The sequence below is a fragment of the Diceros bicornis genome, chromosome 12 (genome assembly GCF_020826845.1).
Source record: "Diceros bicornis minor isolate mBicDic1 chromosome 12, mDicBic1.mat.cur, whole genome shotgun sequence".
Lineage (NCBI taxonomy): Eukaryota > Metazoa > Chordata > Mammalia > Perissodactyla > Rhinocerotidae > Diceros > Diceros bicornis.
In genome coordinates, this window is record NC_080751.1 from 71,117,321 (window position 1) to 71,133,185 (window position 15,865).

At 36.0% G+C, this 15,865-nt stretch overlaps 1 protein-coding gene across 4 annotated transcripts in view; it reads left to right on the forward strand.

The window, feature by feature from the left end:
• KIDINS220 (kinase D interacting substrate 220) overlaps nt 1-15,865 on the forward strand; it is a 115,398-nt gene that overhangs the window by 32,856 nt on the left and 66,677 nt on the right. For all 4 annotated transcript variants that reach the window (XM_058551843.1, XM_058551845.1, XM_058551844.1 and 1 more), the window contains exons 9-17: nt 612-710; nt 2,634-2,732; nt 4,038-4,136; nt 6,967-7,144; nt 10,592-10,756; nt 11,756-11,935; nt 13,107-13,272; nt 14,926-15,077; nt 15,259-15,548. In XM_058551843.1, coding sequence (XP_058407826.1) covers nt 612-710; nt 2,634-2,732; nt 4,038-4,136; nt 6,967-7,144; nt 10,592-10,756; nt 11,756-11,935; nt 13,107-13,272; nt 14,926-15,077; nt 15,259-15,548 — 1,428 coding nt within the window. The remainder of the gene's footprint in view (nt 1-611; nt 711-2,633; nt 2,733-4,037; nt 4,137-6,966; nt 7,145-10,591; nt 10,757-11,755; nt 11,936-13,106; nt 13,273-14,925; nt 15,078-15,258; nt 15,549-15,865) is intronic.

Consider the following 15,865-nt stretch of genomic DNA (forward strand, 5'->3'; position numbering starts at 1 on the left):
ATGAGGATTATTGCTTGGTGAATATAATTTCAGGGCAAAGAGATGTCCTTATGAGGTAATAAACTTCATCTAAGCCTTGTACTGGAGAATGAGTCAGTCTTATGTACTGTTGGCCTGTAATGCCAAATTGACTGGAATATGAATGCTGATCTGGGAATTAACCTTCTCCCGTAATTAAATGTGGTTATGAACCCGCTGATGGCTCTAGTTTTACGACTCCCTTTTTTAGAATCCATAACTTTCATCAGCATTATTCCAAGGGATTTGTATTATATAATTTCCAAATATTCATCTGGTTCATTCACAGCCATGGTGTCATTTTATTTAATTTATGTTTTTAATGAGAGGTTACCTTGAAAGAGAATGGCTTATTGTTCTAGGTAACTTGTTTCTGAACTTTTGTTGTGGAATTTCAGAGTCCTCATTTTGAGATATAAAGTCTTCTGTCCCTTACTCTTAGGACTTATTAATATCAGGTATTACTATTAGTTAACTAAAATTTTTCTCTCATTTAGAGATACTCTTTTTTCAAGAAATTTTCAGAAAAAATCTAGTATATTAGTACTATTTGTTCTTATCATCAATTCACCTTTTTTTTCTTTTCTTTTTAGAGTGGGGATACTGTGTTGATTGGTGCTGTCAGAGGTGGTCATGTGGAAATTGTTCGAGCACTTCTTCAAAAATATGCTGATATAGACATTAGAGGACAGGTAGTGTGATTACAGCACTGTTGTTATCTTTCAGTATAATCGGTTGTATGTGTTGACTGATGATAATGTCATTCTTCCAACTTTCCTATGGAGATAGACTTGTAAAACATAATATACTTAATGGATGCCTGTGTTACTAAGTTTCACTGCTATTATTGTGGAATTTCTGTATTAATGTCAAGTTATTTAGAGTAAACCAAAAAGAAGCTCATGTTTTTCAACTACACCTCCCTTACTAGTGTATAAATATATTCAGTCCTGAAATGAGTAGTTTATGATACTGAGACAGTTGGCACTTTGAATGTATGCGACTTATTTTCTTCAGTATTTTCCCTCTATTTTGTCTTCTTCATCCATATGTTGTTCTTCCATTCCTGTTGTTTTATCTTTCTTCTCCTTTTTCCCATTCTGCCTGCCTTTCGTAGGACCACTTGGGTACTGCCTGTGGACTTTGCTTAAGGCAGTCATAGCTCACAGAGCTACAAAGGTTATTAATTTTAGGTAAAAGCTTTCACTGAAGTTGTGGATTTATCCAATATTTCAAGAGCTTTAGATTAAAAACATATATACTTAATAGCTCATTGTGGTGTTAGTCTACATTTCTGCTCAGTTTTTCCTTGTATTTAGCTTGTATCCAAGTCCGTCTTTGAATCAAACTAATAAATATTTTATGCCATATGCTATGAGGGACTTAACATGGGACCCTTGCCTGTAAGAAACAGGTATTTTAGTTAGGAAGGTTTTAGTTAGTTTGTTTTATGTTTATTTTTATGTTTTTGCATAAACATAAAAAGCGGTGCCACTTTTGTTATAAGATGGCATGTGACTGATTGCCTAGTGAAAGGTTCACGTGGAAGAGTCTTGAGATGGGGAAAGGGAGTGTGAAGGAAGGCTTTTGAGGGAAGGTAGATTTGAGCTAAGTTTGAAAGATGAGTTGGATTTAGAAAGGTAGAGAAAAGAAGGCTGGGTATTTCCAGCAAGGATAGTGGAATAATAGGATAAGAAAATAGGAAAGTGAAAGACTGTACTCCTTAACTGGTGAATAGATCAGACTGGCAGTGGGGTGGTGGGGAGGATGGGATGGGAGATGGAGATGGAAATAGAAAGGGAGGTTCGAGTACCAAGCTAAGAAAATTGGAAAGTTAGTGTGTGTTTTTGAGAAGGGGAACTCCATTGGGGAAATTTGGTATAGGAAACTTAATGTAGCAGCAGCAGAAAGTCATTCACTATTTTTTGGGTTAAAATCATATTTTCACTAAAAGGTGGTTACTGGATCACCTGTTTAGACTTTTACCTAACTCCTTTGTGTCTGTCAGTCCTATTTTCCTAGGTTTTAGTCAGTTTTTTTGTTCTCTAGCTCTACTTTCAAGGTCTGTGTGGGTCTCTTTTTGGTTTTTGAACTAGATAGGATTTTAAAGGATCTGATCAAGACCATTGTGTGGGTACTGGTGGGTGGAGATTAACAAAGATAAAAATGATAAAAACAATTCACCTTATGTTTGTATAGTACATCCTCATGCATTATCTTTTGAAAAGATTGGACGGCTGAAAAGCCAAGGGTCAGATTGTTTACTGACTTGTCCAAGGTTATGGAGCTCAGGTGTTGATGACTTCCAACCCAGTGCATGGTCCTGAAATCTGTTTGCATTACAGAAGCATACTTTTCTTTATCAACTATGTGGGGTAGCTGCTTTCTAAGTCAAGTAATACTAAGTTTTCCTAGGCTTCTTTCATAAAGAATTTCTCAAAAGTAAATCCAAGATAGAATAAGGATTAATATTATTTCCCACCGTGCTGCTTGTTGGTAAGATTTATTAATGCTCTCAGGCAGAAATGTTAATAATGGTGTTTTATGTTTACAAATAGCAGTTTTTAATATTATATCTTTTATGAAGTGATTGTTGAATTTTTTTTATTATATAGGACAATAAAACTGCTTTGTATTGGGCTGTTGAGAAAGGAAATGCAACAATGGTGAGAGATATCTTACAGTGCAACCCTGACACTGAAATATGCACAAAGGTATAAATGACATTTCTATTGTCTTAGTAATACCCAGTGCTGAATATTAGTACTGCTTATTTTTTTAAATCATCTTTGATATTAGAATTATACTGATTTTACTGGCAATATGCTATATTAAATTGAGGAGCAACTTTGTATCCTTTCAGGAGTTGTGTATTCATAGCAAAATACAGTGTGTAATTTGTTACTTTAATTAAATACTTTTAGAAAATACAATATCAACTATTCATTAACTGTGGACAGATGATTTCCTCAGAATTTTTTTGTGCTCCTGTTGTTTGGAATGCAGAACACATGTCCTTTTAAAAGACCATTGTGAGTGGTTATTGGTTCCCCAAACCAGCCACTTTAGTCTATTTTACTTAAATCATGTGAAAAATATAAAACTGTGTAAGACTTTAGTGATTGTATTTGGCCTTATGTGTAATAGTTTTCCATGGGGAAAATATATTTGGGATTCTGGATTGAAATGGCAGGAATTCTTAATGAATAAGGCAACTTACGGAGTCACCCATAAGACAATCCTATTTCATCTGCTGAAGAGCAGGACCGGCATCTTTCTGAACTGATGATGGTAACTTCAGTGCCCTAGGGCAGAAAGTTTCCTGGGATTTTTGCAGGTGGCTCCTTGATAATCTTTTTTCTTTATCTTTTGGACGTTTGTTTCAGCCACTGTGACCACCTGTTGCTTCTGACCAGGTTGCACTCTTCTAATTCAGTGCTGAGCGATGGTCTCTTCTTATTTCCCTTAATTTGATTTTGAAAGCAATCATGAACTCTTTTGAGGTTTTCCAAAGACATACTGCTTGTATCAAATTGTTTTCCCTGCTGCACACAGGTCCTTAGGTGTACAGAGAACTGAAGTGACACTGGTATAGATTTCTGAAAAATCTAGACACTGGCTTGCCTGGGCATTGACTGGCTGGGCTGTGGGTTGGTTGCTGGGGAGATGGTGAGAATAGGAAGTAGTCTCTGAGGTGCTGCCCCAGATGTCACTGGTGGAACCTGGGGAATGGCAGCAGCAGAGAGAGGCAGGGAACTGTTACTAGAAATGTCTGATAGGTAGCTGGGCACATCCCATATTCAGCTGAGTGATAAAAAATTGACTTGATACAGATGATTGGTTGTGAAAGGAAAAGCACTTTTCTTGTTAGTTTTTACAACTATGTTTTCCTGAGAGCATTTTCAATATAGACTGGTACCAGAGTCAGATATTTGAATTCTTACATGTGCATTTATGTGACTTTAAACATTTAGGAGTAAAGCTGTTAATCTGGCAAACCTTCTTCTCTGTGCCCGCAGGATGGTGAAACTCCACTTATAAAGGCTACCAAGATGAGAAATATTGAAGTGGTGGAGCTGCTGCTAGATAAAGGAGCTAAAGTGTCTGCTGTGGATAAGGTGAAACATCTGTGCCGAGAGAACACTTTTTGGAAGGCAGTTGGTAGACTGACCTCTGTATCTGGTGGACTTAGGGGCTCTGGTTTTATTTTGTGGAGGGAGAGATTACTTGCTGGGGATATCTGTGTGAGATTTTGATGCTGTGATATCTTGTTGGCTATCCCAACGGCATGCTGGGGAGTATGCTGTTAAGGAAGCTGCTTCAGATTTTCCCCCTATTGCTCATATAGGTTATGGGGAGCTGCCATAGACCACTGTACAAGGAGATCGTATCAGGGGGAGAGCTTGTTGCAGGTAAACAGAAAGGAAGAATCCAAAGGGACTGGAGGAGATAGACTCTCAAAGCAGACTGGCATTAATGTTTGCTAATAGGAGGGAAAATGTTCTGCCGTATGTCCTCATAATCCTTTTAGAGAAATTTTCATGTTTTACATAATAAATTTAAATGCCTTAATACTTCATATGGAGTTGATTCTTGGTTGTAGCTTGTTTTCATTTTAAACAGGGTACTTTCTCTACTTCAATTGATTTTCTCCCAGCAAAGAAGTGAGTTGATTTATGTATGAAGTAAGAAATATAAATTTTTCCCTCTAAATGTATGATATGATTTGGGCTTTGCTAATTTATAATAGATTGACGTTTATCTTTCTATTATTTATGAGGCAATTAAACAAAAAGACCCACAGAATGAATATGTATTTGCCTTTTATTTTATCAAGAAACATTATTTAAAAAAAAACAACAAAAAAATCTTCCCACCTCTCGTTACCGTATTAATACAGTTTCATATAAAAGAAAGGAAACTTTAATATTAAAAATTAGGAAGGGCATAAAGTCAAAGAAGAGATTTTGAAATTTAATATAGTTAGCTTTATAGAAAACTTCCTGTATTGCTGTTTTTCTCACTTTGCTGTCGACTCATTTCTGGCCTTGATCCTCTAATTCGCAATAAACAACCACTGGACTACATGTCCTGTAAGGTTGCATATGGCTCATTGATTCTGTAATAGGCCCTTTATAAATAATTGTTTCCTACTTGTGAGTAAGTTTCCTGAAGGACACTGTCTCCGTATCCTTTTGTGTGTTGCTTTGCTCTGAGTCAGCACTCACTCACTGACAAGCACACATGATACTTGGGATAGTTGTTCTTTCATTTAACACGTACTTACTGAGGACGGATAAGGTGCTATCCTGCTAGAATTTGGAATACAAACTTGTAAAAGTCTTGAACCTGGCTCTTCATAGAGGATTTCATAAAAATACATTTAACAATAAAGATTAATGTTATTTTTACCTAGCCTATTACTGATCTCTGTTTATCTTCAGCATATTGGCAGGATGTGTTAATGTCTTCCCTGCATTTTTATAAATTTTGTATTTGGCAGAAATGCTAGATATATTTCTACCTTCTCACTGGTTTAGGATTAAGAAATGGGTTTCAGGTGGGAAAATAACATGTTGAAATCTGGTTTAGATGTGTTTACTTTGAGGGTTGATAAGACATTTGGGAGGCTGTGAGTAATAGGCATTGGGTAGTGTGGGACTAGAATTTGGGCAAGAAATCAAGGCTGGTGATGGGAATTTGGTAGTTAGTTACCGAGAGATGAGAGTTGCATAGGAGTGACCAAGATCATCAATGGGAAGAAAAAGGAAAGCTAAAGTCAACACTTTACTTCTCATGTGGCATGTGTCGCATTCTAGTTTGTCTTTTAATTGTGCATATTTGTCCAGTCTCTTCCTGTTACACTGTAAGGTCAGTGACTGTTTTGTCTTCTATCTTTACATCCTCTGAAGTGTTCAGCACAGTACCTTACATATAGTGAGCTCCATACATAGTTATTGTGCCATATGTAGGATGTAGGAAGAGAATCTAGAAAAGGGAGAAGTAGACCTGAGGCAGAAGAGGAAAGTCAAAGTCAGGATAAGGTTGTGCTATAGAAGCCACAGGAAGAACATTGTGGGTCATTTTCATTTGGTGTTCTAGAGAGATCAGGGTGGACGAGAACTGAGAATTTAATTTGTTAACTTTTAGGTTATTGTCTTCGAGAGAGGTCTTTGTAAAGTAAAAAGTGGGAGACCGCTTGGCAGAGTGAAGAGGTCTTTTTTTTTCACCTATTAGTTTTCATTAGAATTGGTTGTGAGTACTAATGTGATTAGAGATTCTAATAAGGAAAGAAGGTAGGTTGACGTTAGGGAGAAGTGAGTGGTGAGGAAAGCACAAGAGGTTGTAGTGGCCTGAGAAGGACAGATACAACATAAAGGCCTCTGAGGGAGAGAATGGAGATAGAACGAAGTGTAAGGGCTCAACATAATGGTGGGTGGTTGACAAAGGACATTGGAGCAGACAAGATCACTCCTGTTAGACGGGATATCAGCATGGATTGTGAAGCTTTCTAGACAAATGGAGAAGAAAGTTGTGAAATAAAATACAGATTAGTTGAGGAAGGTGGTTGATATCTGTGGGCAATAAATATTTGGATGATGGATGGGTATGAACCTATGGTGGAAGTGGATCTATTATGGCCTGGGAGGAGCCACAGGGAAAAAGCCCGTTGCTTCTCCTCTTTCAGTGAGTTGAGGGGAGGGAGAAGAATGACCTTCATTCTAGAGGGCTGTGGGAGAAATAATATCTGAGAAAAGCTAGGTAAGGAACTAGAGAAAGAAATTGCAGGGGGGATGAAGATAAAAATTCATGTTATTTATGCACTCTATATGAAAAATATGAAAAGTTCAGGTTTTATATTATTTTGAAGAAACGTGACAATTATTACTCTGTATATACTATATGTAAAAAATACGAAAGTTCAAGTGTCCTGCCATTATTTTACAGAAAGGAGACACTCCTTTGCATATTGCTATTCGTGGGAGGAGTCGGAAACTGGCAGAACTTCTTTTAAGAAATCCCAAGGATGGACGATTACTTTATAGGCCTAACAAAGCAGGCGAGACTCCCTACAACATTGACTGTAGCCATCAGAAAAGTATTTTAACTCAAATATTTGGAGCCAGTAAGTATTGGGTTTTGTTACTGACTGAACTTTTAAAAAAATGAATGTTCTATGAAAAAATTAAGAGGCCAACAGCAATTTTGCAGTTATCACTTACCTGGAGATTATAAAAGTTGAGCAAGTTATTATTTTACAGTGGAAAAATACTTCCTGTCTAAAGCTCTTTTGCATTGTATTATGGCATTCTAAATTAAGTACGTTCAGAGTCATCAACCAGCTTTTAAGAACTCTAAAAATCTGGCCTACTTTTCTAAAAATCTTTTCGCCCATTATTCTCCCCGGTATACTTTGTGCTTTTATCAGAGCATGCTCTGTGTTCTTTGTGGCTCAAGCACTCACAGTTCTCCACCTTTGCTTGTGTTGCGCCCTCTTCATCCCCATTAATGTTTTGAATTTGTTAAAATCATCTCTCTCCAAGTCTGCTGTCAGTTGTCCCCTTCTCAGTGATGTTTTAACTCATCTGCCCCACCAGGTAAAATTTTTGCCTCGTTTGAACACTTAAGCCCTTGTGTTTATATTTCCTTTTTAAAATACTTATTGTATATGGCCTTTTATTCTGTTTCTTTTAGAATTTTCTCTCTTCCAGATTCCCAGTTCTTCAGGGCAGGAACTGTTTCTTTTTATCTTTGTGTCTTCTGTAACATCTAGCATAATGCCTGGAATATTGTACTAAAATAATTTTTGATTGAAAAGAATGCACATGAGAATGTAACCATTCACATGTAATGTTTTGAAATATGGGACGATTGAATTAAAATTAAATTAATTAGAATTAAAAAAGAGATATGTTGGTCCCAGAAACCAGCAGGAGATAGAATCTTGCCACCTTGCGATGTAGCCTCTTCCTTACATCTGGTTTTTAAGTATAGTTCTATTGTATTATGAAGTCTTGTATTTTAAAATATTTTTTTCTAATTATAATAATAATGGACACGTTAAATTTCAAGAATGAAGATACGAATATTGCAGAAAGTGCAAATTTCCCATTGTCCCCTATCTCCTAATTTGTGATTGTTTGAATGACCCTCTTGGATTTTCTTTACATTTCTAAAAATATTTTATACTATGTATATAGCTTTAAAAATATAAAAATCGGGTCATACCATATTATAAAAGTTTTTAATAATGAACTATATCATATTTTAATTGTTGCATAATCTTTCATTGTAGGTTCTAATAGTACATTCAGTTCTCTATCCATGAATATTTGGTTTGTTTTGTTGTAAAAAGCTAGTGCTGCAGTGAGCATCTTTGTACATACAGTTATGCACCACATAACGTTTCAGTCAATGATGGAGGTCCAACGAGATTAGTAACCTATAGCCTAGATGTGTAGCAGGCTGTACCATCTAGGTTTGTGTAAATACACTCTATGATGTTTGCACAATGACGAAATCACCTCATGATGAGTTTCTCAGAACGTATCCCCGTTGTTAAGTGACACATGACTGTATATCCATTAACTCTTATTTTTAGGAATTTTTTCTTGCAATAAATTCCCAGAAGTAGAACTGGCAAGTCAGTGGATGCTCACAGTTTTGATAGACTTTCCATAATGGTTGTAACAATTTCTTCTCCCTCGGACTGTAGATGATAGTGCAGTTCCCGACTAACACTGATGTTTCCAGCTTCCTTAATCTTTGCTAATCAGATCAATAAAAAAAAAAAAATCTCATTTTAATTTGTGTTGTAAAATTATTGAGATTGAGATCTTTTAATACATTCGTAGGCTATTTGTATTTTTGCCATTTTCCTCTTTGTATCCTTTGCCCACTTTTTTCTTGAGTTTTTAATATTTAAAAAAAATTGACTTTGGGGCCAATCCAGTGGCGTAGTGGTTAAATTCATGTGCTCTGCTTTGGCAGCCTGGGGTTTGCAGGTTCGGATCCCGGGTGTGGACCGACACACTGCTTCATCAAGCCGTGCTGTGACGGTATCCCACATACAAAATAGAGGAAGATGGGCACAGATGTTAGCTCAGGGCCAATCTTCCTCACCAAAAAGAGGAGGATTGGCAATGGACGTTAGCTTAGAGCCAGTCTTCCTCATACACACAAAAAAATTGATTTTAAGTGTCTTTATATGTTGTGGATATTGATCCTAGATCCACCCTATATGTTGCATCCCTCTCCCCAGCTTATTCTTTGTTTATGGTGATGGGTTTTTGTATTCGCCATCCAAAAGTTATACATTTTTGTAGTGTATTTGTCTGTCTTTTTCTGCTGTTCTGGCCCCAGTATTATATTGAGAAAGAGAGGCTTTTTCTATGCAAAGATTCAAAAAGTTTTTTCTCTTATATCTTCTTCTAGTATTTTTATGGTTTTACTTTTTACATTTAATTTTTTAATATTTCAGAAACTTATTTCTGTTAAAGTATGAGATGTATAGAGTTTTAATTTTATTTTTTTAAAAATGGACGGCTAGGGGCCAGCCCGGTGGCATAGCGGTTAAGTTTGCGCACTCCGCTTCGGTGGCCCGGGGGTCGAAGGTTCGGATCCCAGGTACCTGCGTACCACTCATTAAGCCATGCTGTGGCAGGCTTCCCACATAAAATAGAGTAAGATGGGCACAGATGTTACCTCTTTTTGCTGAGGAAGATTGGCCACAGATGTTAGCTCAGGGCTGGTCTTCCTCGCCAAAAAACGAAACAAAACAAAACAAAAGGATGGCTAACCTTTCCCAACACCACTTACTAATGCATCCTTTCCCCAGTGATTTGAAATGCCACTTATGCTAATATCCTGTGCTAGTTCTGCAATGTTCTAATTATTGTAGCTTTATAGTATATTTTGATTCTTCTCCAAAGACAACTATTCTTTGGTAGTCTTTAAAATTTTTTCTTAGCTATGCTTACATGTTCTTGCTTTTCAGTTTTTCAAAAAATTCTCATAGATTTTGATTAGAATTTACTTAAAGTGATAGATTAATTTGAGGAGAATTGCTGTCTTTAAGTCATTGAACCTTTCTGCCTGGAACCATAAATGTCTCTTTTTCTCCAATTATCCGTTATGTTCTTCAGTAACATTTTATAGCTTTCTTTATATAGGTATTACACATATTATATTCAATCCTATGTGCTGGTTTATGTTTTAATCATGTTTATTGATTGTAAAATGTACATTGTTCCACATTTTAACAGTTCTGAAATTAGAATGTGTTTTGTAGTTGATGGATAAGAAAACATTGTGTCACAGTTTGGCAGCATTTTTTCTTTCTTAGTTGTACAAAATAATGATGCATCTTACAATCAGTAGGTATAGGTATCTTAAGTTCTAGGAAATATGGTATTAATCTGAGAATCTCTGAACCTATTTTTACACAGGTCTAACCATTTAAAATAAGTTTTTTTCTCTTATTAAATAAATAATTGATAAATGAGAATTGATGTTCCTTTCTAATAGTAATATGTCTTTTTAATGTAAGGATATGGTGTGTTTATAATCACAGGACACTTGTCTCCTACCGAAACGGATGGCGACATGCTTGGTTATGATTTATATAGCAGTGCCCTGGCGGATATTCTCAGTGAGCCTACCATGCAGCCACCCATTTGTGTGGGGCTGTATGCACAGTGGGGAAGTGGGAAATCTTTCTTACTCAAGAAACTAGAAGGTAAAGGGCATGTTTGTATAAAGTCTATATATATATATAACAAGGTTTTCTCTGGTGTTTCTTTCTGAAGTAAAGAAAAACAGAGTTTTATGTATGGGCATGTATCTTATGCGGTTTACTAAATTGAATGTGTTAGGGTTTTACTCCCCTCTAGTTGATCCTCCATGTGGTCATTTGAGTTCTCTTTCTAAAACCAAGATCCAGTTCTGTTATAACACACTTAAACCTCCTTGGTAACAGATTTTCTGCATGTGCTATTTATAGTCATCGAATCCAGGGCCCTTCACAAACTTGTCAGTGTGCATGGCCACGCCTGCCAGCACTACTTCTTGTGTCACAGAGGGCTGTTGCTCTTGCAAGAACAGACCAGACACTTTTCTTGAGTTGCTCCCTCTATTAGGAGCTTCCTAGACAGCTTCCCTTCCATATTTTGCTTGGCAAAATCTTACTCATTCTTCAAGGACAGGTTTCAGAATTGCCTATAAAGTTTTTACCAAGTTTTGTAGAAAGAATGACTTGTTTAGGGCTCAGTTAGTCTCAGCACATACCTTTAGGAGCAGTGATTCTCAAATGTGATTGGAGGAAGAAGTGGTGAGGAGGAGTATCAGGAATGGTGGTGATGCGTAGTTTAAAGACACATAGCAAAGTAATGATTTTTAGTTTTATGTATGGAAACAATACCTTGTTGCTTGTGTAATACCACAAAAAGTAAATATCAACAAAATCTTGACAGATGGGAATATATGGAAAAGAATTTTGTGCATCCTCAATATGAAGCAGGAGAGTAGGTAAGACAAGGGTAGATGTGCCCCTAGGGAATGAGGTTTTTGTGTTTATCAAAAGGGAACATTGGTTCAAATGGTTAAGTAGCAGCATTCTATCCAGGGACTTAGTAAGTGCCCAATAAATGTTTGTATTGAAAATGTGAAAATTTCAAATTGAGTTGGAAGTTATATTTCTTAAAAAAGGAATGAGATTTTCATATAACTTCTCTTTCAGATGAAATGAAGACTTTTGCAGGACAGCAGATTGAAGCTCTTTTTCAGTTTTCCTGGCTGATAGTCTTTCTGACCGTGCTGCTTTGTGGAGGGCTTGGTCTATTGTTTGCTTTTACGATTGACCTGAATCTTGGAATAGCCGTGTCTTTGAGCTTCTTGGCTCTCCTGTATATATTTTTTAGTAAGTCTTTGCTTTTTATCTTTTTCAAAAATGGAGGAAATGTCAAGACTCATTATTTTACTTAAAATATTATCTATATCTATCTCTTAAAACTTGTGATTTTCATAATTAGATGAGAAAATTGGTCTTTTTGCTATAAGTTGGCCTAGAGGCACATTGTGGACTAGCTTTAAAAACTAATTGTTATTAGTGCCGTCCAGTCAATTCTGACTCCTAACGACTCTGCGTACAGCAGAGCAGAACCCTGCCCAGTCTTTTTGTGCCATCCTCTCAACTTCCAGTGCTATGTCAGACAATGGTGCTATTCATAGGTTTTTCATGGCCAATTTTTTGGAAGTGGGTGGCCAGGTCCTTCTTCCTAGTCTGTCTTAGTCTGGAAGCTCCACTGAAAAGTGTCTACCGTGGGTGACCCTGCTGGTATTGGAAATCTTGGTGGCATAGATTTCAGCATCACAGCAACACGCAGCTGCCACAGTATGACAACCGGCACATGGATAGTGTGGTTCCCTGACCGGGAAACAAACCCAGTGAGAGTGCAGAATCTTAATCACTGGACCACCAGGGCTGGCTAAAAAAAACTAGTGTACTACTTGTTAATATTGAAGTAGAATTCTAATTTATTGTACTTACCCTTTTATATGTTAATTAATGATTTATATTTAAATCTTTTTTGAAAATAAGTCATCATAGTCATCATTAGCATGTTTTTGAGCATTTTGATCATGACTGTAATTTTTATTTTATTTAAAAGCAAAGTAAAAAATATATATATATAATCCCCCTTCTTAGCGGATATTTAGTTGCAAAAAAGGAAATAGAGTTACTATTGGAGGAACTGGTAGCTTCAACGGTTGCAAATAGTGATAAACCCAAAGTCATTTACAGTTGAATCTGAACTGGGTAATATGTTTCTGTTTAAGGCATTATCTTTCTAATTGTGTTTCTTATGTCATTTTTTAGTCAGTTTATTTTCCATTTTTCACATACTTTCTGTATATTGGGGGAGGTTAATTAATTAAAGAATTCTTTGAAGAGTAGTTAGGAAATAGCATGGGACCATGAAAAGTTATGTAAGCCTACCTGTCATTACTTTATATTTGACTATTTGGACAAAAGAGGCTGCTTGACTAATGATCATTTTGGATAATTTTTTTTAAACTGTGAATTTCAGTTGTCATTTACTTTGGTGGACGAAGGGAAGGAGAAAGTTGGAATTGGGCCTGGGTCCTCAGTACTAGATTGGCAAGACATATTGGATATTTGGAGCTCCTCCTCAAGTTGATGTTTGTGAATCCACCTGAATTGCCAGAGCAAACCACTAAAGCTTTACCTGTGAGGTGAGTTGGTCCCTTTGACAGAAGTAACTTTTAATAAGATGAAGCAAAATAAAGTTTATAATGCATCATTTCTCAGTGTACATTCCAAAAAACACTGGTCCCTTGAACTTTTTATATGAGAAATAAAACAAACAAACATGCCCTGGTCAAATATGTTTGGGAAACACTTCATATTGATCTCCCTATTGTACGTTAAATGGTCAGAGACAACTTTCTATAAAGAAATCAGTTTCATTTTGATTCACCAAATTTTATTTGAGCATAAACCTTTTTTCCCCCCATTATGACACCTGTTATCCTTTGGAAATACTTTGAAGAGAGTGCTGGATTGAGGATGGAGTCCCAGCACCTCTTACATTAGCTTGTAACCTGGGCAACTCAGCTCGCACTCCAAGCTGCTCTTACCTCATCTGTGGAAATACGTTTACTCGCCTAGCTGAAATTATTACTAATATCAAATAGGAAATGTATGAGAAAACAGTTCAAAAAAGATGAAAACCATGTAAATCAAGGAATAAAGGAAAGGTAGAGGGCTCCAGAGGAAAGTAAAATGAAAAAAATAAAGGTTAGAATAGTGAAAGCAAAAGGAATTCAGTAGAAACTAGCAAAATAATTAAATATGCATTAAAAGATTAAGAACTTAAAAATTATTATAATATGAAATATGTGTAATTTAAGATGAAAATAGATAGGGCAAACCAGATAAAACATCAAAACTATAATATAAGAAAGAAAAATAAAGGTAAAAGCTTACAAATAATTAGCATATAGGATTAAGTATTAAGAAAAAGGTTTAAAAGTGAAAAAGTTAAAAAGAAAACATACAGAGAATAAAATAATTGGGGGAGTATTTTTACAGAAAATAAAAATATTTTAAAGTAATGAGATGGTATTTTTTTAAAAGTTAGAACAATTAAAATAGCATAAATCAAGACCACACAGTATATGACAATGTGGTCCTAGATTGTATTTTGAAAGCAATGCTTACCCACTGGATTGAGATGAGAGTTTAGTTTAGGAATAGAAGGGGAGAAAGGAACTAATGCAGAAATAGTATCCATTCAGAAAATCAAAATACAAATAATTCAGTTATTTCAAAGAACCACTGTGAAAAGAATATTTTACAACTTATTTCTAAATCCCTTGTAGATGTTTAAGCTATAAATAAGAGATTCTAAAACTTGATTTTTGAAATGGCATTAAATTCTTAATGACTATAATATTTTCTCAGTGTTCTAATCTCTTCGGTTGGTGCTTAGAAAACTTTCTTTCTTCTTAGAAAAGAGATGCAGCTCTTTTTGGCTACATCCTGATGTAGGGTGCCACCTAGTAATCGCTGGATCATGAGATCTATCTGTCAAGATGTCTGATTCCTTGTCTAAGCTCTGTCATAACTTTTTTCCCCTTCGGCCTTTAGTCAGAATTACTTATATAACTCTGCTACATTTAACTTTTGTTTTTTTCTAAGAAAAGTATGTACGATGTTAGAAGTGAAAGATACCTAATTACAAGTTCTTTTTCATCCTCAGAATTTTAAAAACAATATTTTGAAAGAGACATGAAATGTAGGGTAAATGATACAGAGATGAAATATCTTGAAGTAATTTATTTCTTTAGATATCTGAGTAATGTTCTATTTCCCCTTTCCCTAAGGTTTTTGTTTACAGATTACAATAGGCTGTCCAGTGTAGGTGGAGAAACATCAATGGCTGAAATGATTGCGACCCTCGCGGACGCTTGTGAAAGAGAGTTTGGCTTTTTGGCAGCCAGGCTTTTTCGAGTATTCAAGACTGAAGATACACAGGGTAGGACTTCCGTCCTTCTTCTTTGTGTGTGTGTAGGGGTTGAGAATGGGATGAATGTTCAGTGTACATCCGTGAAAACATGAACATCAGATTTGTTGTATGCTGTCACTGTAACGATTAGGATTTTCTTTCCAGATACGTGATATGTAAATAATTGTTAAAACCATTTGTTGTATTACAGGTAAAAAGAAATGGAAAAAAACGTGTTGCCTCCCATCTTTTGTCATCTTCCTTTTTATCTTTGGCTGCATTATTGCTGGAATTACTCTTCTGGCTGTATTCAGAGTTGACCCAAAACATCTGACGGTGAATGCGGTCCTCATATCAATTGCGTCTGTAGTGGGGTTGGCCTTCTTGCTGAACTGTCGTACATGGTGGCAGGTGCTGGACTCTCTCCTGAATTCTCAAAGGAAACGCCTCCATAATGCTGCCTCCAAACTGCACAAATTGAAAAGTGAAGGATTCATGAAAGTAAGCATTCGTTGGTTATTAGAAAATAATCGTAACGTGAATATGCTACCGTGACCATGATCATTGGCTTTAGGAGTGTACTCTCTAAATGTTACAGTGTTGCATTTGTTTTTAGTTTTATTCAGATTTTTCCTGTAGAAATGTATATTTGAAGTGGAAAAAGTTATAACAATAACATGTTTTTATAAAATAGACTTTTATAAGATACTTAAAGGAGTTAGCAGATTACTCCACAGGTAGTAATTCCTACCTAACAATATTGGTTCCTCTAGAGCCCGGTAGAGTAAGCAAATTGAACCACCAAAACATAGAAAATA